Source organism: Fukomys damarensis, unplaced genomic scaffold, assembly GCF_012274545.1.
Source record: "Fukomys damarensis isolate Sample0158 unplaced genomic scaffold, DMR_v1.0_HiC HiC_scaffold_17, whole genome shotgun sequence".
NCBI lineage: Eukaryota > Metazoa > Chordata > Mammalia > Rodentia > Bathyergidae > Fukomys > Fukomys damarensis.
Window position 1 is genome coordinate 6900660 of NW_022900929.1, and position 25512 is coordinate 6926171.

Sequence of the window (25512 nt, forward strand, 5' to 3'; positions counted from 1 at the left end):
AGCCTGCGGGCGGGGCCACACCCTCCGGGCGGAGCTGAGGGCCAGCCATGTGCCCTGGGCGGAGCGTGCTGGAGGCCGCGTGAGCCGTGCGAAGGCTTATGTCCTGGGCGGGGCCTAGGGCGGTAAAGTGGTTGGGGCGGAACCAAGAGCAGGGACGCCAGGATCGCGCCACCAAGCAGCGGACACGTGACCGCTACTCAAACTGTCCTGGGGCAGGGGTTAACAATCTGATAGTGTTGTAATAACTTTTCCAGGACGTCCGAGTAGCCCGCAGCTTTTCCAGAGGCCTCCAGCGGTGTTCCCTGGCAGGGCACGCGGGGCTCCTTAGGCCACTGTTGGACGAGACTGCCGCCACCCTCTTCAGCCCCGAGAGCCCTGGTAACAGCTGGGGACTGGGTTGGAGCTGTGTGGTGGAGGTACTGGGGCTGCGTCGAGCCCAAGAGGGATTAGGGTGCAGCACTGCTACTTAGGATGGAATTCAGTTCATGCCAACGAGGATGTATGTTTTCCTAGTTTGTGAATGTGGCAGGTCACATGACGTGGCTCTGCCTGGTAGTGCAGCCGGAACTCACTACGCTGGCGTTAATTGAGCACCAGTGTTGTGATGAAACAGTCTGACAGCCCAGAGCACAAGGACCTTGGCATTCACTTTGGGTGGGATGGAGGGTCCTGGAGCTTCATCTCAGAACACTGTGCAGCTTGAGTTATGAATTGCTTATTTATAAAGTCGGCTGTGTCAACATAACATACATCATACACCCGTGTGTATAATGGGAACCAGACTATTAAAAAGGCCTTCATTGAGACCTCCACCGGCTACTTTATGGTTGGAAAAAATAGTACCATACTGGGGTAAATGTCCTGACTTTTTGGTAAAGCTTGTGCCCCAAGGACAGAAGTCCTCAGAGCAGCTTGCCAGTGAACCAGCACCTACCTGAGTGACTGAGGCCCAGACCTAAGGTTGTTCTGGGGAGACCCAGCTCCTCTTCCCAACTGTCTCACTGAACACTTGCTTTTTTTTTTGCAGTGCTGGGCATGGAACCTGGCTCACGTATCACTGAGTGACACCCCCAGCTATGTGGGGGCACATTCTTAGGTACCCTTCCGTTCCTTTTACAAGCAGACTTACTAAGCAGGATGAGGTGCCCAGGAAGCCATGGCTGCAAGCCTTGGCAGGGCCAATGACACCCACCCACTTCACATAGAGCATGAAGACTAGTCTTTCCCCACTCCCCAGTGGGCAGAGACAAAAAAAAAAGAAAAGAAAAGAAATACACTGTTTATTATTCATTTGAAATATCACATGCACTTTTAAAAATTAAAACTCTTTATTTAAACATCTCCATAGCATTTATCAATTTGGTGGCAGCAAACGAAACACTATCAAAGACATATTTTGAAAAGCATTTACAAAAATACATTGCACAAAGTCCTATGTCGCATTTTAAAAATAAATATTCAAAATATCTCCACCCAACCCCAAATTTGCTTTATATAGGAAATTTTGACATATATGTAATCTGTAGTATATGAAATGTTTGTACACATCCTATCCGACCTAACTGCACATGCCTCAGTCCATCCTAAGGAGCAGGAGTGCTGCATCCTGTGGCAGAGGTATTTGGGACTGTGTGTAACATACACAAAACTCCCTAGAAACCAGTGAGCACCACTGTTATCTTTTTCTGAAAGTACAGCAGTGATGGAATGCCAAGTGTCTTGACCAATGAGACTTAAATTAGTAGGTAAAACATCCATTAACACTTTAAGTGCCTTGTACATATCTCAATTATAAAGTCTGCTCATAAAATAGTCTAAACATTAAATATTAATTATATAACCAAAAGAAGTCTCACAAAACCAAGTAAGAATGCTGGCAGCAGCAATGGAAGGCAGACCCCGAGAACTGCAAAAAGTGCTGCTGTAGGGAAGACAGCTCCCTGGCGACCACATGGAGAAGCAGCCGCAGAGGATCGGCACCTTAGTGTTGCCTGTTAGCAGAACCAGGACATCCCTGGGGGACATCAGAGGGCCAGCTGTCCTGGTTCCTACCCACACTGTGCCCTCACAGCCAAGTTTAGTGCTCATCAGACTGACTCTGACCCTCAGTGAAGACACACCCACCCGCCTTCCTCTGTGGTATCAGCATAGTGAATCCTACTAGGCCCAGGACACACTTCAGCCCTATCACCTGGGCACTGGGGACCTGGGGATTAGCCAAGGGAAGGGGTCTCACCTAAAAGCTGACAGTTTTCCCTGAAAGAAATGTGTATGGGCTTAACAGATGGAGTAGGTCTGCCCTCCCAAGGTCCTGTTAGAACCAGAGCTTCAAGAACTCGTCAAACTCTCAACTCCATCTGCTCTGCTACAATGTCAGAAAATACAAATATAAAGAGCTTTATTGTTAAAAAAACAAATACCCCAAATAAATGAATGTCTGAGAACCATACATTCAAATGATTCCAGAGACCCCACTGCCAACTCTATAGACCACAGATGCGGCTCCAAAACTAAGTCAACATTCCCTGCTGCCACGCCACATTTATTGAAGGGGTAAATGCGTCCCTCTGTTCCACGCATGCCCCCATCCCTGAAGGGTTCCAGTGTTCTGGGGTCCTGGTATATACAAACTGTACAAATTAGGAGTGCCTCTCTACTGTGTGGGCTGGCCATGGACTCGGAACCGGTAGAGACAAGTATACTCGGGGTGTCCCCAGTTGGACAGGATCCGAAGCTCCACTATCTGGAAAGCTTTGTCAGGTCTTTCCTGAAATTGAGGGGAAACACATTTATTTCAGATCAATAGCCCCAAGCCCCATCATTTCCCCTAGTGGGTATTTAAAAGGAAGCAGCCACACTAGAAACTAAAATTATAAACACACAATACAGTTCAGGATAGGAAGCCCAGCTGAGACCCTGAGAATTCCTGACTAGCCACAGACTACTCAGTATCTGCACAGCTCCCAGAGAAACTGGCCAAACTTCAGCTCCTACACAGTCTGTTCCTGCTGACAGAGACAGTCAGTTGGGTCGGGTCCTTACCAGTGCCTGGAACATCTGGAGCGACTCCCCTTCCTGGTCATATGTGAAATGTCCCAGGGGCTGCCCTTCCTCTTGATACTCATTTTCTAATCCCTGAAACCAAAGCCATATAGTAAACAGAAAATAACACCAGTCATCAGGACAGTCTTGCTGCCTGACAAGGAGACCTTCTCCTCCATGTGAGATGAAAGTCAGGTGGGACCTAAACTCACAAGCATCCAGATGTGGTTGTATCTAGGGCAGACCACATTCGCTCATGGCCCTCGCTGTTTCAGGGGAAATTGGGGACACACCTGAGCCTGGAGGGCATCAGCTGGATAAGGGACAGAAAGTGGGTAGGGGCTGTGAACTGCTTCAGGGGTGTGGGGCTTGTTGGGGAAAATGAGGGAGTTCTGGAGAAAGATGTTGGTAAGGATGGCACAAGTGTGATGGCAGCTAAGACTACCAAGTAGAAATGGTTAAGATGAAGAACTTTACTATATATATTCATCCACAACAAAGCACAAACTAATGATAAAGAGGACTACCCCAATGTTTGCTTCATGATGGTTAAGGGCTTTCTATGTTTCCTAAGTGCTGCAGAGGAAATCCTGGGTCATGAGCAGATAGGACTGAACACAACTCCTCCAAGGTAAGGGTACAAATTCCAGGAAGGAGACCCAAGACAGGCACACTTCCCCACCACATATATATTTTTTTGAGACAGAGTCTCACTATGTAACCCAGGCTGGCCTTGAACTCATAGTGATCTTCCTGCCTTAGCCTCCTGTGTGGTGGGATTACAGGGGTGTGCCATGACATTTAGCAAAATTTTGTTTTTTAAATAAGCAAGAGAAAATTCTACAAACGGTACCGATTCAGCTTTATCTTCAAAAGACCAAAAAAAAAAAAAAAAAAAAAGGGATCAAAATTGCCACAACCGTCATGGTGGCTTCCTCTAGGCACTGGTGTAATGGGTGTCCTTTTTAAATTCTATATTCATTTCTATATGTTTTAAAAAGTAAGAAAAAGTTTGCTTTATCTTTTGTCATTTGACTGTTTCACACTGCAGTAGTCAGAACATCTAACTCAGTCTGCTAGTCAGCACACACAGGAACTGGACACCGGCTGCGACACTACTTCTCATTGGCCCTACCCGAGAAGTACAGGAAGGTCCCCTAAGCACTGCATCTACTCAGTGTGTGGACAGGTAGAGAGACGAGGCAGGGGAGAGGCTTCCCCACTCCCCAGGCCTAAGCCATGAACTTCTGAACCATTTCGGACATTCCCAGAAGGGAAAGAGGCACACACGTTGTCTCTAGAAGCTGGGTGCACTCACATAGACTGCAAAGTCCTTGGGGGCGCTGGAGATGTTGCCCATCGGTGACAGTGTCTTTGGTATGTGCTCCACAGTAAACACTGTTGGGTGGATCTTCATTGACAGCCGCACTACCAGGTACCCCTGGGAGCCTTTAAATGCCCAGCAGTTACCTGGATAAATGTCAGGCTAGGGAAAGGCAAAATACTAAGACTCAAGATTTTAAACAAGCTCTTAACCACTAGCAAAACAGAGAAAAGGCTGATTATTCAGGAAATGAGAAAGAAAAGAACTTTTGCAAAAGCAGAATCTGAGGTACCTTGGTGCTTGCAGCGTATGCCTCCAGAAACCACTCTAACACCTCAGCTGGTAACAGTAAGATAAGCAGAACTTAAAGACATACAAACACTCTTCACAGAACACAGGGAACTAAACTGGTCCTGGAACCTGTGACAAGATCTTTCTGCCTTATAGAATAACAACAATATCTCAAACTAAAGCAACAGGGTGGGATGCTGTGAAACATATGCCAGTACTTGGTCTCCACTTTGTTTCCTGGCATACAACTCCTGTATCCCTAGACTATGAAGGCAGTTTCTTCTGTGTGGTGAAGAGTCAGTGGGTAGCTCCATGGTGGGTTTGTCACCAAAACCAACACAGGGACAGAGCACTGGGACTTTCAGATCCAGGAGAAGGGTGTGCGGACCACCAGTAGCTGGTGATGTAGTCAATCATGTCTACGTCAGGAAGGCCCAAAGCACAGGATTTGGAGGAGCTTCTGGGCAGCTGGGCACACAGAGGTTTACATAGGGTGATGCTGTAGAGGGCAGAGGAGCTCTGGGTCCCTCCTGTACCTCACCTGGGCCCCTCTTCATCAGTACACTTTGTAATAAACCAGTAAACATCAAGTGTCCCTTGAATCCTGTGAGCCATTCCTGTAAGTTCGCCAAGCCCAAGGAGAGAGTTGTGGGAACCACTGTAACCAGAAGAATCCTAAATTTTAGGTTTACTTGTACTTTGTTTTTGAGACAGTCTTGCTTTGTAGCCCAGACTAGTGTCAACCCCACAATCTTTCTGCCTCAGCCTCCCCAGTCCTGGGATTACAGGTCTGCAGAACATGTGGCTTAGGTTTACTCATATGTAATGCTCATCTTACTGTGTGAACTGTGTTTAAGTGAACAACAGCTATCTTGTGGAAATCTCATATAGAATGAATTACTGGAAGTTTCTTCAAGAAATTGTTATGAGTACTAGTTAACATCTGAACAGTGAGCTAGATATGGATGTGGCTGACAATTTAAACTCATCACGCATCAATCCTTTCAACAAATACAACTCCTGGTATAAAATAAAGCCTCAGAAAAGCAGTGGTACATTTGAGGGCAGTGGTCAAGGGCACTGTAGGAAGACCAGCAGCTTCCAGATCAGTCAATGCTGTACAAGGAAGATCACACGGAAGCGATTAACCCAGAAGAGGCTGGGTGAATGCTCTACTTCAGCAGCGGCAGCAGATGGGTCCTTGGGACATGTGCTGCCTGTCCTGGGCCTGTGCCACAGAAGTGTTCACATTTGCAATTTCCACTGGGCTGCCACTGATGGCTTGTACACTCTTCTGTACACATACCTTACCACAATAAGGAGCTGGAAAAATACATCAATACATCAGGCCTAATAGGGCCCGCGCCTGGGGGGGGGGCAGGCTCAGTCCTGTGTGGCAGTCACAAGGTGACACATGCAGGCCTAGGGACAGGAATCCATCCGCTCACCTGGATCACCACACGGGGTGACTGAGAGAAATACCACAATGGGATCCCAAACAGGCTCAGCAACGCTGTCTTCGTTTCATATGTCTCGGAGCAGCGAGTGCTCAGGATGCTGCCACCTGGAACAAAGTGACATGTGTTAGCACCTGAGTCCACCCCCAACCAAGGGCTAACTCAGCATCTTGTTTTCTCAAGCTTCAACTTATACAAAAAAACACTGACTTAAAAACGAAACTTCACATGTGAATGGGGCACCAAGTGGTGGCTGGCTATGTGTACACCCTGTGTAGGCAGGGTAAACACATCTATCTTCAAACATGTATCATTGCTTTACAGCTGAAATGTTCACTCTCTAGTCACCTACAGTGTGGCAGCACACCAGAACTTCTCACTCTGCCTGATGAAGCTTAGGACCTACTGATCAGCCTCCTCCTGCTAACTCACACTTTTCAAAATCCTATAATAGTAGTATGCAATTGCTAGGGGTAGCTGCTCTGAGTATACTTTTGTTCATTTTTATTTTTATGAATCCAGAATCACAAACTCACCAGCACTGGCATTGCGCAGTGGATGAGCTCTTAGAGGGCTAATATGCTAAAGTAGAACAATGCTATGACATTTACCAACTAAAGCAGAAGTGACACACAGAGACAGGTAGGAATGCTCTGGAATAAATGCTCGTGGCTGCACAGCACTGTGATACACTAACAACCGATGAGCTCCATGCTTTAAAATAGCCAGGAATGGTGGTACATGCCTATGCTCCTAGCATTTGGGAGGCCGAGGCAGGAAGGCTGCCGTGAGTTCGAGGCCAGCCTGAACTATATAACAAGTCCATGCTTCAAAAGACTGTCACTTACCCACCCCTATCCAAAGACAGAAGCAAGGCACAGCGGTGTGAGCCTATAATCCCAGCTACCGCCAAGACTTGAGGCAGGAGGATGGCAAGTTTTAGAACAGCCTGGGCAATTAAGCAAAACTCTGCCTCAAACAAATAAAACAAATAGTTTTCAAGAATCCTATCTCATTCTTAAGGACAGCCTGCTCAATCACAGTGAGAAGAGGGGAACAGAGCTCCATAGAGCAACAGGGTTCTCAATTCTGGACCTCACAGTGCCAAAAGCAAAGGACAACTGTCACCGGGCAACAAGTGGGTAAAATGTCATTTAATACCTCTGAATTGAAAGTAATCTCTTCCTGAGTCACTTTACTTCCAAAGGTAAAACTAAAATCAAAATCCTAAAATCGTTTTAGACAAGTTACACGTTGAAATCATCAAGAGCCAGACTTCTTTTTGCCTGGCACTGGAAGAGCTGGTGGCTTTTTTTTTGACTGGGGGACTCGCTGTCCACATCAGGACCACATGAGATGGTAAAGGCTTGGATGGAAGCAGCCATGCCAGGAGCAATGGAATTAGATTCCTGTTTCCTGAACTGGGACTGGTTAAGTGAAACAGAATGTCCCCTCACAGGTCTCCAGCCCTCCCGTACCCTAGGGAGTATACAAAATTGCTTTATCTTGGGCCGGGAATATAGCTCAGCGGGGCTGCACCTGCCCTGGCAAGCACAAGGTACTGAGTTTGATCCCTGGTACCCCCACTCCAAAAATCCCTTTATCTTGCAGGAGGTGATGCTGTCCACCAGCCCTTGCCTACAATTCCTAAGAATTAACAATGCCAAAACGAAGACTGGAGCTGGGGATTTAGCTCAGTGGAGTGGCACCTGCCTTACAAGCACAAGGTCCTGAGTTCAATGCACAGTACCACAAAAATAAACAAACCAACCAACCCATGATTGTGCCACTTATGGTGGCAAAGCCCTCCCTGGACTGACCCGTGTTGTCTTCACAAAAATAAACAAACCAACCAACCCATGATTGTGCCACTTATGGTGGCAAAGCCCTCCCTGGACTGACCCGTGTGGTCTCTGCAGGGACTCTGCCTCCCCAGGATGTAAAGCCCTACACCCAGGACCAGCACAGGTGGACTCATGGCTCTGACTGTGAGACTTGATGGGCCACAGCTTCTGGAAACCAAAATAACACCCCTGTCCTGCCACGCACCCGGCAACCAGGCAATCACCACCCTCAGGGGGAGCATCCCCACCTGAGCTCTGTGTGCACCCCACAGGCCAGTATACCCAACACCCATGAGAAATGTGCTCAAAAGGCACTGACCAGGAACGAAGCACCTGGGCTCATGTAGGAGCCTGGGGATACTCCAGCATGCTCCTGACCACTTCTCAAGTTCCCGCCTAGCTGCAGGTGATCATCATACTTGGGGTTCAGTGTCTATACTCACCACCAGATTCCAAGGCAAAGTCCACCATCCCGGTCTTGTCCTGGGAATACAGCTTCAAAGCATTGTTCACAATGACCCGAGCTTGCTGGACAGACATGGAAAAAGGAAGCACAATGCCAGGGAAGGACAGAAGAGACTGACATTTAGTGATATAAACAAAGACCAGAGACTTAGTGTAACTGAAGTGACAGCAATGGGCTGCTGTGCCAGCTCCTCACTCAGTTTTGAACCCAGATGACATGTCACAGCTGGCCTCTGTTTGAACTTGGTACCATCAGCATGAATGGGACTGTAACATGGGGATCTCTGGAAATTTGTGTATGACTGAAAATTTTTATAATTTTGGGACAAAAACATTCAGAGACTATGAAGGGCTTCATGGAGCAGTTTGCTGTGACACTGACAAAAGTGGTTCCTTGGCTCGGGTGTCCTTATGCTCAGCTTGCCTTGCAGTCCCTGCTTGAGCCTGGCCATGGCTTGGGAGCCACACTCAGGGCCAGATGTCACAGCCCACCAGCTGGACACCAGGGTATCGGTCTCACCACAATACGGAGGTTAAACTTGTTTTATTACCCACTCACCGCTTCTGTGATTCCAGAAATCCCTGCCCCGCTCACAGCAGATACCACAGTTTCGGACGTTGGCTTCTGTCCTGTTATCACCAGGTGGTGCGTGATGTTCTTTAGCACCTGCAGCTCGAGGTCCCGTAACAAGGCTTGCAGGTCATCTCTGCTCACGTAATGTGAAGACAGCTTCTGCAGCAGCCACTCAAGGGAGCCACCTTGCTGGTCCTCAGAAAACATGAGCCTCAGGGTTTCTCTGACCTGGGCATCCACCTGGCAGCATCAAGAAACAGGAGAATTAATTGTCGTAATTAGCCCGTTTCCATACTCTCTTAGGTAGCCTTCATCTTTGTTAAATGTGTAATGTAACTGACACATTCCCACCCACTCATTAAAAAAAAATTGAAGTTGAAATTCAACACCTTGAAGACAGACATGGTGATACACCCCTGGAATCCCAGCACTTGGGAGGCTGAGACAGGAGAACTGCCACAAGTAGGGGGCCAGTTTGGCTAAAAAGGGAGTTCAAAGGCAGTATGAACTACACAGTGGGGCCCTGTCAAAAAAATAAATAAATGAATAAAGAAAAGAAAAGAAACACCTTGATAACTTTGGTTCCATGTTCTCCTACTTTCTACTATGAAAAGCAGGAGCCAAACACAATGTGGGCTCTACATGCTGCACCCACCTTTTCGCAGCTGGCCTTCAGCTGCTGCCAGTCCAACAACTGTGACCGCAGGAGACCCAGCTGCTGCTCCAGGCGCTCCACTCGAGGCAGGAGGGGCTGCTCCTCTGCCCCACTGGAATGAGCCACCGTGTGGAGGAAGAAACAAGTCAGGACCCAGATTCACAAGGGGAAATTGCCCCACCAAGGGTGAGTCAGCCCAGCAAAGAGCTGTACATGTACATCTTAATGCCAACCCTGCAGATTTTTTTCTCTGCCTCAGGTCACCAAGGCAGCCCCAATGCACAGACACACCTAACAGAGAGCTATCAGCAGTGGCCATCTGTTCAGGAGACGAATGAGCTCTCTGAGAACTATTTAGGACTTGAAAACTGTTTCCTTAAAATCACACACAAGACTTTAGAACTGAGACAAAATTCATCAGCAACCACAACAAGCTGAGTCTACACTTTTCATGCCAATGGAAGAGACAGTCACACTGAAAGCACAGGGCTTCAGCACTTTGGCAGTGATCCCTGTTTATGGAGGTACCATAATTATAGACACTCTAATAGTCACTGAGATACTAAGAAGCCCTACTGAATCATTATCCTTCTGGACAAACACACTGGGATCTGTGTGCTGTCACATCAAAACAGCCTTCCCCAGAATCAAGGCTCTGGGGTGAAACTGTCCCAGCACTAACGCTGCCACATAAGGGATGCAGGCTTGCCAATCAGGCCAGAGCAAGAGGCAGAGCACATGCTTGCTGCCTTTCAATCAGTGAGAACCTTCTCCACAGTCCTGAGAGCAGCCATAGAAACTACAGGAAGACAGGGGTAGAAGCCATCCTATGGAGACTCAGGAGTGGTGGGAGCTGGCTGTGTAGACAGCACCATGGGAATGGAGGGGAGATGCAGCTCTGTGAACATCTAGGCAAGAAGCTGCATCTGAGTGGCCTCAGGCAAGGTGATGAACCTATAAGAACTGCAAGCTATGGTGAGGTGGTGGCTGAGGGCTGATTTCAAGAGCAGAAAGGCCGGCAGTCATAAGACCTGACCAGCTGCAGGGACAGCAGTTACACTTTTATGCACAGTCTGTGGAGACACAGTAATGCCAATGGAGGCCAGGTACAGGGCTCCCGTGACATGAGCCCCTGAGGGTGGCCCTCTAAAGACACCAAGAGCAAGGCTCCTAGGGCAAAGTCGGGCCTGTCCACACTGCATGGGGGTGGGGGGCTGCATGTCCCCCAGGACCTCTGTCCTCACATGGCCCCAAAGGGGTCATCCCCAGAAAGACACAAAGGCCAATGACTTCAGGTGACATGTGGTTGGATGCTAACAGCACTCCTGCCAATGACTGCCACTGCTCCAGGTAGCCAGAGAGGGAAACACAGGAGACAAACTACTGAATGATATGAATCATCCTACCTGATTGTTCTTAGCTTGATCTGTTCTAATTCCTTCTGGACGGCCTGGAGAGCATGAGAAACCTCTGGTTAAACACACAAGTTACCTATTAACTTCTCAAAATCATGTATTTGATTAATATGAAACTATACATCTTTATTGTGAATTTTCCTCCTCTTCTTTCAGAGTCCAGATCTGCCTTTTGGCTGGCAGACCAGGGGTGGGTGTTTCATTTTTCAAAGTACACTTTTCCAAACAAGCAGCACCTGGGCTGAGAAATAGAAGCTGCCCATGAGGACAGTCAAGACAAAGGAAACTCACACCAAGGCTGTGCCATCTGAACAAGGATGTCTAGAGGCACCATGTGGCAATGCTAGGCCAAGGGCATGGCAGCCCCATCCCAAGCCTGTGTGGAGGTCCTCTCATTCCAGCACAGGAAAAGGCGGGTTCCCTCTCCTCTGCGGAACTCACTGGACTCAGGATCTGTAGTCTAGGAGCTGATTCTGAGACTCCCAAGGGGCTACACTCCCACACACCCCTAGGTACATGGTACTTGATTTAGTTCAGCAAAACATTAGTGTCTGCCATTCCTGGTTCCATATTACGCCCTAGACATATCAAAGACCTGGCTCTAAGGACCCATCATACCTGAAGCTCAGATCACTGTAAAAATCCCAGTTTGCAGCAGTAGATAGTGAGAGATTCTTCCTACCCACAATTAACTGCCCACACAGGTTCAGTCCCCCTCCAGATAGCATAACCTTGGTGAAGGCTGTGAGACACCCAAGAAAAGTGGGGGGTTGGGCGGCAGTGGTCTGGATGTGAATCCAAAGTCACCTGGAGCCAGCAGAGTGCTCCCTCTACCCCACAGCCTCCTTCATCCCCATCAACACAGGAGCCACATCAACCATCAAGAAATTAAGTGGACAGCCATGGAGAAAAGGGACAGTTAGGAACAAATTTTCCAGTTTTATAAAAGATAACAGCAAATACCTCAAAAGAAAGCACATTTGTGGCTAAGAACGTTTGAAAATATTAATTATAGTTGATTTTTTTTAATTAGGAAAAAAAATCACTTTGTTGGGCACTACAATTCTAAGGTGAAGAATGAATACCTCAGATTTTTCTGTCAATTTTCTAAGAACACCTTCCAAGTCTGAGAGACGCACTTCATGTTCATGGTGGAAAGTCATAAAGTCAATCTGAGAAAGAAAAATAAATGATCAAACAGTAGAAAAAGTTAAGTAACAAATAAAAACTAGCAAGTTAGGGCATGTTACTTAAAACAGAATACCAAAAAGCCAGAGACTATGTAGTCACCACACAGCATAGCATGGAGTCCTCCCCTCATGATGGCCTTATCTCTCTAGCCCTAGGGATCTTGGACCCAAGTGAAACTGCACATATACCTTTTCTGGTGACATAAAAGTACTCTAAATACAATACTTGGAAACACTCTAGGTCAGAAGCAAATCAACTCATTCAACAAAGATTTAGGAGGTAGTTGCCATTATATTTAATGATTTAAAAGAAAAACAGGGCCGGGGATTTAGCTTACTGGTTCCACCACCTGCCTCACAAGCCCAAGGTCCCAAGTTCGATCCATAATACCAAAAAAAAAAAAAAACCCAAAACCAAACCAAACAAAAAAACAAATAAAAGGAAAACAGCCATTGGTAAAGATACATGATAACATATTCCCCCCACTGATCCTTTCATATTCACATCAAATATGTTGACACATATTTTTTAGGAATAAACCCATCAGAATACTTCCTCAAGAACACTCGCAAAATGTCTTGTGTAATCTTATGAAGAAGGTGACCAGACAGGTGGCTTTGAGGCTTGGTAAGTCCCATGACCAACAGAGTACCAAATGAGCCAATCACAAAGAGTTTTGAACACAGGCAATCTGCTAGAAACAGTGTGGTCCCACTAATGTCTTCAGCAATTCTTAGGACAGCAAAGTGACTTAAGATTAGGTACATTCCCTGGAGAGGTCTAGAAGTAGCATCATGGTTACACAAGGATGGGCACAATGTAGCAGAAAGCAGACACGGCAAACAGTGGCATTGTATGTTCAGAATGACCACGGTCCACGTTACAAGACTTGCATACTGGGCTCTTGATCCCAGGAAGGAAATGAGGAGGAAAAATGAGGAGGAAAAAAGGACCAAAGTGATTTAGAATATAAAAGTTCACCTAAAAAATAAGACCAGAAACAGGACTGTTATGGTTTAGATCAGAATGTCCCCCAAAATCTTCAAGTGTTTGAAGGTGATTGCTTCATGGAGGTGCTATAGCTGACTTGCTGTTAGGAGGCAGGGCTTCATCAGAAGAGGTAGGTCACTGGGGGCGTGACCTGAAAAGCTGTCTTCCTTCGCTTCCCTTTCCGCTTCCTGGTCACTATGACATGAGCAGCATATTGCTGCCAGACTGTTCCCTCATCCCTTCCTGACATGGAACCAATCCACTATGGACTGAATCCTTTAAAAACCAAAGTAGACCTCTCCTCTAAGTTTAGGCATAGGGTATTTGTTCCAGCGACAAGAAAGTGACTAAGTCAAGGACAAATAAGAAGAAAGTGAATGCTAGCTAGGTGGAGTGATGACCCAAGTGAGTACCCACAGAAAGGCTGTCCCCAAAACTAGTTTTCAGTATGTACAGTTATACAACAGAACTGTGAGCCAGGACACAAATCCTGCCCCTGGGTTGTCCAGCATAGCAGCCACCAGCCACACGTAGCCTCTGGGTATCTGAAATGTGTTGAGTGCCCTGAAAGACTACACTTATAAACCTGTATTTAACATTAACTTCAGTACACACAGCCATATGCAACTTGTGGCATGTTCTATTCGACAGGGTAGACATGAGATAAATAGGTGTCAGTGGCCCAGGGGAGATCACAGATTGCTAATTATCAGGCAACTAGAATGTTTAACATGAGTGAGCCTTAGGACCCAGATGCTGCCACTGGTCAGGTTATTAGATGCTACCATTAGGATGGTACCCAAGGATGGGTCAATGTTGGGAAATGACAGAACAAGAATCAGCTACATGTTTATGGGAATACAACACAAAAATGAGACCAGAATACAGTTAGTTTACAAAAATGAATTATAAACTTATAAAAGAATTACTGTTTTCTTGGGTTTTTGAGCAGTTATCAATCATTTTCCATATGAAACAAGATGATTCTGAAGGTTATCAGCCCACCTGGGTGCTGCACCCCTGAGGCGAGAATGCTGGGCCCCTATTTTATACAACATGCTCTCTGGGGACAGTGAACACCAGGCAACCACACTGCCTGAATTCAGCAACCTGGCCCCACTGCTATCCCTTCAACTAGCATCATTGTCCACGCTGGTCTAGTTCTTACCCTTTCTACAGTTGTACCACTTCTGCACAAAAACAACAAGTGCAAGATTTCCATCTAACACAGAAAAATGGTCCACTTATTCATAAAAAATTCTAGACTGAGGGGCCATGCAGAAATTCCACTTTTGTATGTCCCTCCTAGAAAAACCAGGAGCTTTTTCTATTATTTCCAAAAAAATTCTCCTTACCTTAGAAAAGAAAAAAGAAAAATGGCCAACAGAATAGAACAGAAATAGTGGCACAAGCCTGTAATTCTAGCTACTTGGGAAGCTGAGGCACAAAGTTGAGGCACAAAGTCTGCAAATTTGAGACCAGCCTGTGCAAAGTACCAAGACACTACTTCAAAATAAAAAATAAAGGGATGAGGGTATAGGCACTGTGGAAGTGGCTTCCTGGGTTTAATCATCAGTACTGCAAAAAACCCAAACTATAACCTCTGTATTGAATTTCACTGCAATCCTCTCAATTTATGAGTTGTTTTGATTTTTTGAGTTGGGTATTGCTATGTAGTTCAGACTGGCCTTGAACTCACCATGTAGCCTAGGCTGATCTCAAACTCATGGTGCTTTGCCTGCCTCAGCCTCCCAAGAGCTGAGATTATGGGCGTGCAGCACCATGCCTGGCTTCAATTTATGTTTGAGAAACTATAAATAAGCAACTCAGAGGAACCAAAGCACGACATCTAAGATTCTCTGAGCAAATGAAACTTTCAGGCATGCATGACAACCTGGGGAACCCTTGAGTCAGTGACTTGTGCCTCATACTACACCAGAACTGAGAAATACTCTATATTTATAGCCCCTGTCAGGTCTAAGAAAGCAAATTAAACAAGCAACAGCTATGCAAAGTCACAAACACTGACACTATCTCAGGTGAAGATGATGAAGATGGGTCTTAGGCCTGAAGCAAATCCCCCATGGGACGACTCCTAGGGTTAGTGACATCCCAACTAAGGCATCACACAGGGAGTTGTTGGCCAGAAGAACCAAACCTGTTTTAGACACAGTGAGGGCAGCATGCCAGAGCTCAGAGAAGAGATCAAGGAAGCAGTTCTGCTCTGCAGGCAGTAAAGGGAGTGCAGAGGGCTGTGCCAAGTCCCACGCCCAGAGTACCTCCAGCTCAGTATACACAGGCCTGCTGTAGACAGGCTGATGCGCAGCCCACACAGAGTCCACTGGAGGGCAGTGGGAGGGGGTGGCCACATGCCAACCTAAGCTGTCATGGAGAAGCATGCCAGTGAGCAAGGCTGCAATAAGGTTTTTTTTTTTTTAGTACCGGGGATTGAACTTGGGTTCTTGAGCTTGCAAGGCAGGCCACCGAACCGCTGAGCTAATTCCCCCACCCTGCAATAAGGTTTTAACACAGTGTAACTATATGAAATCACTTTGGGACAAAATAATATAAGCAGTAGTTCTGAGGAAATGCATTAACACATCTTCCTGTGAGTAGCACACAAAGCATATCTAGCCAAAGGCCTGAAGTCCACAGGGAACAGCAGCTACTCTTACAACTGACTTCATGACCTTGAGGTGCTTTTAGGTCAGGACCTCACCTTTCCCAATTAATGCTGACAGGGAAACACATACCAAAATGGTACAGGGAGCATCGGTCCAAGTATAGGTGAAGTTTGTGTTTATTGCATTTGATGCAGTTACAAAAGTTAATCTGTGGTCTGGGGCAATTCACAGGACAGGATGCCAAAGGCTGCGTTTCTCCCAGAACTCCTGGGCCTTACCTTAGTGCCTAGGAGTCCAGCAGCATTCATCTCCTGCAGGTGCTGTGCGACCACATCCTTCATCCACAGTGACAGCCCTTCCCTGCCTTCATCCATCTGGTCCACCCGCACTTGCAGTTTCTGAAGTAAGACCATTAGCTCCCTGAGCTTCTCCTCATGGTTGTGGCACTGAGCAGAGAAAGAAGCCACCTGCTGCCTCATGCCATTCTCTCGCAGCCACCAGGAAGCCTGTGCATCATCCTGAGAGGAAATCAGGAAGTGTCAGTTGTACCAAGGCAAACCTGGTGCAAGGTGCAGGGTACACAGACACTTGAGGGAGATGCACAGAACCCTCACCACCCTCATGTGAGAGGACTAATAGTAATCTTCACTTACTTCTTTACACTGTCTCTATTTTATTTACTTATTTATTTATTTTTTTGAGACTAGAGTCTCAGTATGTAGTTCAGACTGCCCTGGAACTCACTATGTAGCCCAGGTTGGTCTCAAACTCACAGCAATCCTCCTGCCTCAGCCTCTCTAATGCTGGGATTACAGGCGTTCACCCCTACGCCTGGCATACTGTCTCTATATTGTAAAGCAATGGCCACTACTCTCTAAATTAAAACCGAACAATGAGACTATTTATGCCTTTATTTGGGCTACTTCAGAACATTAGAGGAGCTTGACACTTAAAAACACTCTCCAAAACAGATCCCCAATGGAATTGTCCTGTCCACAAGTCACATGAAACCTGCTCTGAACACTACACTTAATGTTGCCAGTGAGAATGCCCTCAGTACCTGCAGGTGAGAAGACCCAGGTCTGAATTTGCCCGTGGGGTTGTCCACCCTCTCAGCTGTATGCACGTCTGTCCAGTTTAACACAGGCAAAAGGGAAAAAAAATCGCTCTGACCCCACAGAGAGAGGCCTGCACCTGGAAGGAGAGAAAACAGCTACATATGTGCACTGGGCTCCCCAGACACATTCCAGTGTTTGATTCCTCTGATGTCACCTGTATAGACAAGTCAATCATTGATGGCAACTAAGCCTGATTTTACTCACCTAGTAAAAGTAACAGCGGGATGAGCAAGATTAAAAACTTGCAAGTATTTCGAAGGCACCTAGGAATAAAAATGAAAACCTTTGAATTGGTAAATATAAAACACATTCTCTTTTCCCCCTCTCAGCAATTTGTACAAAATATCCCCATATCAGACATTAGAAATGCAGTTATAGTTCTATCTAAGAGGCCTGGCTAGGCCCACAGGAGTGCCTTCCTACAGGGAACACTGACACTGCACACAAGATGCCAGCTGGTGGCCATGGAAAGGCCCAGTTGCCTGAACCCCTTTCCCTGGGTGCCACAGGATCTGAGCTCCAGCCTGACCAGATCTCCTAAGTGGGAGGACTCTGCATACTTTCACTTTTCTCAACAATACAGTACCTGCCTCCCCATCTCACAGGCTGGTTTGAAAAACTAAGGACATGAAAACTCTCTGTAAACTATAAAATGTTTTATTAATGTAAAACATTAACATACCAAATAACAAGACATTATGGAAGTATAGGCTGCATCCCTATAAAACAGTAATGCAAACAAGAGCCTGGAATTCGAACAAGCTGTTTCTTTCACACACCATGCTAATGTGGCAGCAGCTTGCTTACCTTGTAAGAAGAAACACATTCAGCCAAGAGATAAAAGCAACAAACTGGTACCATCCAATTCCCAGCCACCAGAGTGCTCCAGAGGCCACCTTCCCTAGGAGAGAAAAAAACCAAGCATCATGAGGAAACATGCTAATGCCCCTGAGCCCCAGGGGGATAGTTTCCATGAAGGCTAAGCCAGAAGCACAAGGAGATCCCTGAACAGGTTTTCTGAAGTGCTCAGGATGAAGTCAGGGAGAAGTGGCCTAGGATGAGGCTGTAGTCACAGGAGAGCAGTATGCAGTGCTGACGAGGACAAGGGATAAGGAAGCAACAGGTCCATGCACCTCATGTACATGACAGTCAGGCAACCAGACGTACACAAATCCCAAACCAACAGAGAAACAAGAACACTCATGCAGCCTCTAGCACAGTGTGTTAGCATCCCCAATAAAGAATGAACACATTATATAGAATGGGAACCTGAAATGAAAGTTTTATTGGTTAGATAAGTCGCTTATTATGGGTTTTTAGCTGCCAAAGCAATGGAGAGAATGCTAACAGATGACCAGAATAACCACCTGGAGCAACAGTGGCCAACCACAGGACTGACAACACCGTCTCAGCCACAAACCATCCAGCAGCTCTGGCCCTTCGCAGCATCTGCATCAAGAAGTAACCTGCGACAGAGAAGATGTGTGCAGGAGGGCACCTTCAGATGGACCTGAGCACCAGCTCTTCACCTGACAACATAGCAGGCTCTCACAGTCATACACTGTGCCAGACTCCCTTCTGTTACGAAGTCAGGGGTCATTCCAATATGTGGGTGAGTACTATTTTAATGCTAAGCAAGGCTTGATGAAATTTACTCATGAAAACCTACTATAAAATAGTTTTCATTCAGCCCTGCCTGCATAAAAGGTAAAATGCAATCACCCTGCATAAAATCCAAGGGTGGTGGCTAGAAGCTGCCCCATACATACTGGTAGTTGGTTTTTGCAGAATTCATGTTGAATACATAATGCAAATGTTCAAGCCAAACTGACATGCCTCAGACACCAGCAGTCATGTGTGCTGGATAAGAAAGGATTACTCAAAGACTACAGTGACAATTATTGCAGAGGCACATCTTTTCCTGTGAAAAGTATTTTGGAAAGATAATGAACTTCGCATTGAACATCACACATTGCAGAGGGCTAAAAGCTGCTCATGAAATAAATTGTTCCATTTTTTTAATAGCAGGTGCTCAAAGTCTTAAGTAATGTGTCATCTGCATGTCGACCCTGAAACTATTAGTCACACCTACATGGCTGATAGGCAAATAAATATAACTTAGGAGGATTTTTTAAAAACCCACTGCTTTACATTTATTAACAGCTATGAGACTTTTTATTTTTGAACTCAGACTGACATTTACTTTTGAAGCTCAGGCTAAACAACTGCTGCCATTAAAAAGGAGTCTGTTTTATGAGGAAAGTTACATGTATGACATGGAACACATCCTTTTCTTTACATACACTTCCTGGGACACCAAGTACAGCTGCCATGTATGAAGTGGCCAAGTGGCTGTTGCTCAAACACATTCCAACACAGGATGGCAATGTGCCTTTGCTCAACTTTTAATATCACCACAAATACTGTTTCATGTGTACTTAATTTACACTCAGCTCACAAAGACGCTTAAGAGAAAGTCTCCATATTCTAAGCCACGTATGATATTATTCTTTATTTTATTTTATTTTTTGGTACCAGGGATCAAACTCAGGAACTTGTGCATGCGAGGCAGGAGGCAGCAACACTAAGCTAAATCCCCAGCCCACTCTTGTTTATTAAAGAGCTTTAAACACTTGAGCTGCACACATTAAACAGTGACAACAGCACTGTCACAGGGCATAGCAACAAAGATAGGGACAAGACACAACCTGCACGGGTGCAGAGGTGCCCCACGGCCCCCACCACCCTGTGTGGCCTGGATGGCTGCCAGTGGGCGGCTGTGTATGTCTCGAGGTGCTTCTTCCCCTTACAGTCATCGCCTGCGGGGTGGTGACAAACAGTGAAGTGACAGATTAATATGCAAACTTTGTCGATCAAAACAGCACATACAAAATAGTTAGAAGACACCAGGAAACTCAGTTACCCAAAAATATCACAGCAAATATAACCTAGTAGTGGTCAGGATTTACTACTGAGGAACTGAGCAAGAGCCACGCCACCTATCCTAACCAGTGGGGCTGGTCACCACAGGTGGGAGCCCTGCCAAGACTGACTGCTGCAGGTGGAAGCGAAGTGTACTCACACAGTGACTCCCCGTGCACACTGTGATGGCCATCTTCCCTGGGAAGCTCTGTGACAGTCATTCTCCCACAGTAACTGCGATGAGCTGCAACACATGCAAGAGGCACTTAGGATGCTCATCAGGGTGAACTCTGTGCTCCCCACACCCCAAAGCCAGCAGGACAGAGATCACTCCCAAGGCATTTCAGGGTGGCTGACAGCTCCTAGAGCGGAAGGTAAATATAAGTGACAGGGCTTTGTGTGTAAGGAGAGATTTTAAAGCCCCATGCAGATAATACAATACAAAGAGTGGCTTGCTTAAATATTATTGTAACAACATGATTCTAAATGCCATCTAAATAAACTGCTTTTGCTTAACAAAGGTAATAAGCAAACACCGAAATTTTAATATATTACCTTTCATGTTAAAAATTTTTTTTAAATGTTTAAGTACTGAATTTTCAGAACTGAACTATGTACAGAGCACATGAACACCCTCACAAGCTCCTGTAATAAGAAGAGCCCTCGAAAGCAGACAGAAGGAAGCAGTGCTGAGACTGCATGAGTGTAGAGCCTTACAAGGAAAGTGTTTTCTCCACCTTGAAAGCATTATTTGGTGGAGAAAAGAGGAAAAAGCAAACATTTAAATACCTTTTGATTCATGGCTTTTTGACTTATAGCTTTCTGATTCACAATCTTTTGATTCATAATTTTTCAATTTGTAATTGACTGATTCATAATTGAGCTTCATTAAAACCACTTGAAAAAGTTGAGCTAAGAATGATGAAAAAGATGATGAAGTGTATCTTGCCAGCCACAAAGTCCTATTCATGTAGAAAGACACACCGCCTATTAAGAAACCGTGAACACATGTTATTTCTTCCCATAAAGCCAACATTTTCTCCCCTAACAAACCAAATGGCCAACTATTAATTTCAGAAGCAAAGCACTTTAAAAATGCACATAAAGGAAAACTGCCAGGGAAGTGTCCTGAGTAGTGACAGAGATGGAGCTACACAGGAAGCCACTGCAAGGGCCTCCTCCATAAAACCATCCCACTCCCGGACTAACAACTCCACAATATTTGATCTTGCCAAAGACCAGCCACCTTACATTGCCTCTGACTCTCCAGTCTGGGGTTTTAAAATAAAAAAAAGATGCTTTGTAAGTTTTAAAAGAACAGGCAAAAGGCTATTCATGAATAGGAACCATGTACTAAAAAAACAAACCTGAGGCAAAATGAGCCCCAGTGCCAATTTTGCTTTACACATCATTATAAACTCTACAGAGAGGCTCGTAAAAACAGCAAAAAATTTTATTAGAGACAGTGCACTTCAATCTTACTGATAATTAAAAACACTGAATTTTTTTTTAAATCCATCAAGCTGGCAAGATTCAGACAAAACAAAAATTAAGACTTGGCAAGAATATGGGAATCTTGGGGTTAAAGGTCAGTGGTACAGTAAATGCTTAGCATGTGTAGCGCCATGAGTTCAATGCCTAGCACCAAAAAATAAGAGTAGAGAAGAGAGCTGGGGATTTAGCTCAGTGGTGCTGCTGCCTGCCTCACAAGTGCAAGGTCCTGAGTTAGATCCCTGGTACCAAAAAAACAAAACAACACCCCCCAAAAAACAACAACAAAAAAAAACAGCAGAGAAAGAAGGAGACCCTTATCCTGATGTAGGGAAGAGCAATCTGAGTTGGTCTTTAATGAAGGCAACTGGAACAATCTAAAGTGAACACATCCATTCTATTTCCAGCTTGTTTACATTAAAGAAAGGGCTGGAGAGACACACCCAACTACAACCAAACAAACCAAAGAAACAATACTTTTAGTGACATATAAACATAAAAAAACCTGGACATCTATCCAGAAAATTACTAAATTTTGCTAAAACCATAAAGGTAAGGCCAGGCACTAAAAAGAATTAAATTAATCTCAATTAAGTTATAAAATAAAAAGTTGCAAAACTATCTATGTATTTGCATAATGATAGCACTTAAGTGAAGATACAAATGCACTTCCCGTGACAGGAACATAATAGATGGGTGAATTTAATACAATGCTACTGATTTGTACACTTTAAGATGGTTAACAGTTAATTTTTCTTAGATGAATTTTAACATGGTCATGAGGGAATCACAACTCGTGTCTTGCTGCTGGGCAGCTCTTAACTACTGATGGTTCATGTATGACTGTCCCAACTGTTGGCAAGAAGCAGTCCCATCAGGTGGCACAAGCCACTTGATGAGATAGTTATGCATGTAGACTGATGGCTGGAGCTGATGGGAACTGTTAATCATTTTTTAAAAAGCAGGAAAGAAGATGACAAGTTATCTCAGGTGCTCAGCATTGACTGGGTACCTCAGAAGCACTGCAGCATCTGGGGACATCTAGTTTAGTCTAAGCCTCACACCTACCAGCAGATTTCTTACCCTAGCTAACCCCTTTCATACCCCTGGTGCTTGCTGATAGGATGGGCTCTGTGAGCAAATACAGAGCCCAGGCCTAGGTTAAATGCTGAGTGACACTGGCTAGCATGGAGGTATCCAACCACATGTCTTCACAGTACAAGGAAATTCACATCATTTTGATTCTGCACCTTTCCTTTCCCCTTTGTATCAGTCAGCGCTCACTAGAGAAACACATTTAACATAAGATATATATGTACATAAGGAGTTACAGACTGGCTTACAACAGCCACCAGGCATACGAAAGTGCTGTCTACATGCTCAAGATTCAAAGGGTTCAGTCGAAGGCCTGGAGCTCACTGCAGCGTCCCCTGAGAGTCCATATCAGGAGGACAAAGGGTCTGCAATGGAAGGCTGAAGGGTCTTTGCAAGAGGCACCAAGAAAATACAGGAGAGTCTGGACTGGAAGCCAGGAGATAACATCCAAGGCGAAGGTGAAGACTGGAGCTCCTCCGAAAAACAGAAATGATCCATCCTTCTTTGGTTTCCTTTTATACCATTTAGGCAATAAGCCTACCCATGGTGAGACTATTCTGTCTTCAGTAAATTCCTTCAGCCACACCCAGAACTATGCTGATCCAATTTAGTTAAGCATGTTACTCACATTGACACAGTTAACTAACACAATCTACTCCTTGTCAACTTGACAACCAGACACATTTCCTTAAGCTATAGTCTCCAGATACAAAGACAAGTTCATAATTATGCCTAACATGTTATAATTATCTTGCATACAAATGGAAATGCACTAATTGCCTTCTCAGGATAGAAGGCAAGTTTTCTTTGGGTGACATTTACACCTAACGTTTCATAACTTGGAACACTGTAAGTTTAACAACACTTAAGAACCAATATTAAGTTTATCAACACTGTATTATATAGGAAGCACATGAGGAGAGAACTACTACAATTACAATCCTCATTTCTGTAGTTGAGCATGGGGTTGTAGCTAGTATTTATGCTTTCTATTACCCGTTCTGTATTCCCTTGGCCTTCAGCAAGCACCTCAGCAGATTTTGGGTTTTTTTCCAGTGGGGTGACCTATACCTTCTTTCCTAAATGTTCTGGACCATTTGTCATTATGCCTGGATTGGGATGCTGTAGTTTTCCACTGACTTTAATAAAAGGGCATGGTAACATTAGGAGACACTCTAAGGGATCTCCTGCACTGCAAGTATATTCTTCCTTTCCTCCATTGTGGAGTAGTTTAATTTCCCCTTGAGAGCCTGGGTCAATCCCTTCTGCCAACACTGTAACTCCTTTTTTAGCTTGCTTCCTCAGAGGCTTAAGAAACCAAAAGTGACCAGAGGCAAGTCTTAGCTTCCAGTTCACTGGTATCATTGTTGTGTTCTCTGATGCAAGCCTTTCCCTCCTCTGGAACTAAGACTTCTAAACCAGCCAAATGTAAAGTCATGCAAACAGGAAAGCAAAGTTGCTAGTGGATCACCAGGGGTAATGGTGAGTGGTACCATTCTCACTTCCACCCTTTCATTCCTGGACCCGTTAATCCTAGCTGTGGGAGACATGATACCGTACAATGGACACTGATTCAAAGCCTACACAGCCTTTTAAAGAACCTTTGCTCAGCTCTCCAAGCTGCTGCCACCTAGCTGGTGCTATAACTGTGCCTTCAAAAGACCATTTTATAGTTTTCTATCAATCCAGCTGCTTCTGGATGGTAAGGAATGTGGTAAGACCGGTAAATTCCAGGAGCACGAGCCCACTGCCTCACTTCTTTGGCTGTAAAATGTTTCCCTTGGTCAGAGGCAATGCTGTGTAGAATTCCATGACAGCAGATAAAACACTCTGTGAGTCCAGAGATGGTAGTTTTGGCAGAAGCCTTCTGTGCAGGGAAGGCAGATTAATATATAGAATAAGACAAAGCATAGTCTTTTTCATGATGGAAGTGGTTTAATATAATCAATCTGCCACCAGGTCACAGGTTGATTACCCCAGGGAATGGCATCACACCAGGGACTCAGTGTTGGTCTATGCTGCTGGAATATTGAGCATTCAGCAGTGGCTATAGCCAGGTCAGCATTGGTGAGTAGGAGTCCAGGTTGCTGGCCCCATGCATAACCTCTATCTCTGCCACCATGGTCATTCTGTTCATCAGTCCACTGGGCAATGACAGGGATGGCTGAAGAAAGAGGTTGACTGCTATCTCCAGAATGGGTAATTCTATCCATGTGATTGTTACAAGTCCTCTTCTGCTGAGGTCACTTTTTGGTGAGCATTTACCTGGGAAAATATTTTTACATCCATTGCCCATATCGTCTGTCCACATACCACTTCCCCAAATATCTTTGTCACCAATTTTCCAGTCACGTTCCTTCCAAATTCCTGGCCATCCAGAACATTAGCTATAGCTCATGCACTACACACTACACAGTAGCACATTTGACCATTCCTCCTTCCAAGCAAAATGCACTATCAGCTGCACTGCCCAAAGTTCTGCCCACCGTGGAGTTCTCCTTCACTACTCTCCTTCTGACATGTTCTGAAAAGAGGTTATAATGCTACAGCCATGCACTTGTGGGTGGTTCTGCATAATGTGCAGAACCATCCACAAACCAGGCCCTATCCTTCTACTTTGGTAACTGATCATATGATACACCCTATGAGGAGGCCACAGGTGCATGCTGGGAGACAAAAGGCAACACAGGAGCCATGGACATCTGGGCAACTTCATTATATAAATTATTTGTGCCCTCTGGATCTGCTGAGGCTCAATCACATATTTCCATTTAACAATGGGCTGCAGCTATGCGTATCTAATTTTATGACTCAGTGGATCAGATTAATACCCAGATCATAACAGACAACTCAAGTCGCATGGTGATCTGGTGGTCCATGGTCAACTGTTCAGTTTCCACTAAGGCCCAAAAGCAGGGGCCTGCCACAGACTCCAAACAGCATCCCTACCTGCCACTGACATTTCAAGTACCATTGGATCTGCTGGATCATATGACCCCAGTGACACAGCAGCC

At 45.4% G+C, this 25512-nt stretch overlaps 1 protein-coding gene across 14 annotated transcripts in view; it reads right to left on the reverse strand.

Moving 5' to 3' along the window:
- Positions 1-2521: 2521 nt before the first annotated feature.
- Positions 2522-25512, reverse strand: part of Sun1 (Sad1 and UNC84 domain containing 1) — a 53290-nt gene continuing 30299 nt past the window's right edge. For 4 of the 14 annotated variants that reach the window (XM_019209274.2, XM_010635489.3, XM_010635481.2 and 1 more), the window contains exons 7-23: positions 20702-20899; positions 20073-20156; positions 19699-19809; positions 18358-18456; positions 17798-17891; positions 17195-17253; positions 16933-17066; positions 16151-16390; positions 12153-12239; positions 11059-11102; positions 9653-9764; positions 8983-9237; positions 8402-8486; positions 6106-6221; positions 4361-4528; positions 3043-3135; positions 2522-2767 (exon numbers count right to left, since the gene is read on the reverse strand). In XM_019209274.2, the coding sequence (XP_019064819.1) occupies positions 2654-2767; positions 3043-3135; positions 4361-4528; positions 6106-6221; positions 8402-8486; positions 8983-9237; positions 9653-9764; positions 11059-11102; positions 12153-12239; positions 16151-16390; positions 16933-17066; positions 17195-17253; positions 17798-17891; positions 18358-18456; positions 19699-19809; positions 20073-20156; positions 20702-20899 (2093 nt within the window). In that variant the 3' untranslated portion in view covers positions 2522-2653. The remainder of the gene's footprint in view (positions 2768-3042; positions 3136-4360; positions 4529-6105; positions 6222-8401; positions 8487-8982; positions 9238-9652; positions 9765-11058; positions 11103-12152; positions 12240-16150; positions 16391-16932; positions 17067-17194; positions 17254-17797; positions 17892-18357; positions 18457-19698; positions 19810-20072; positions 20157-20701; positions 20900-25512) is intronic. The other 10 variants (XM_033764825.1, XM_033764824.1, XM_019209278.2 and 7 more) reach the window with 5 other exon arrangements.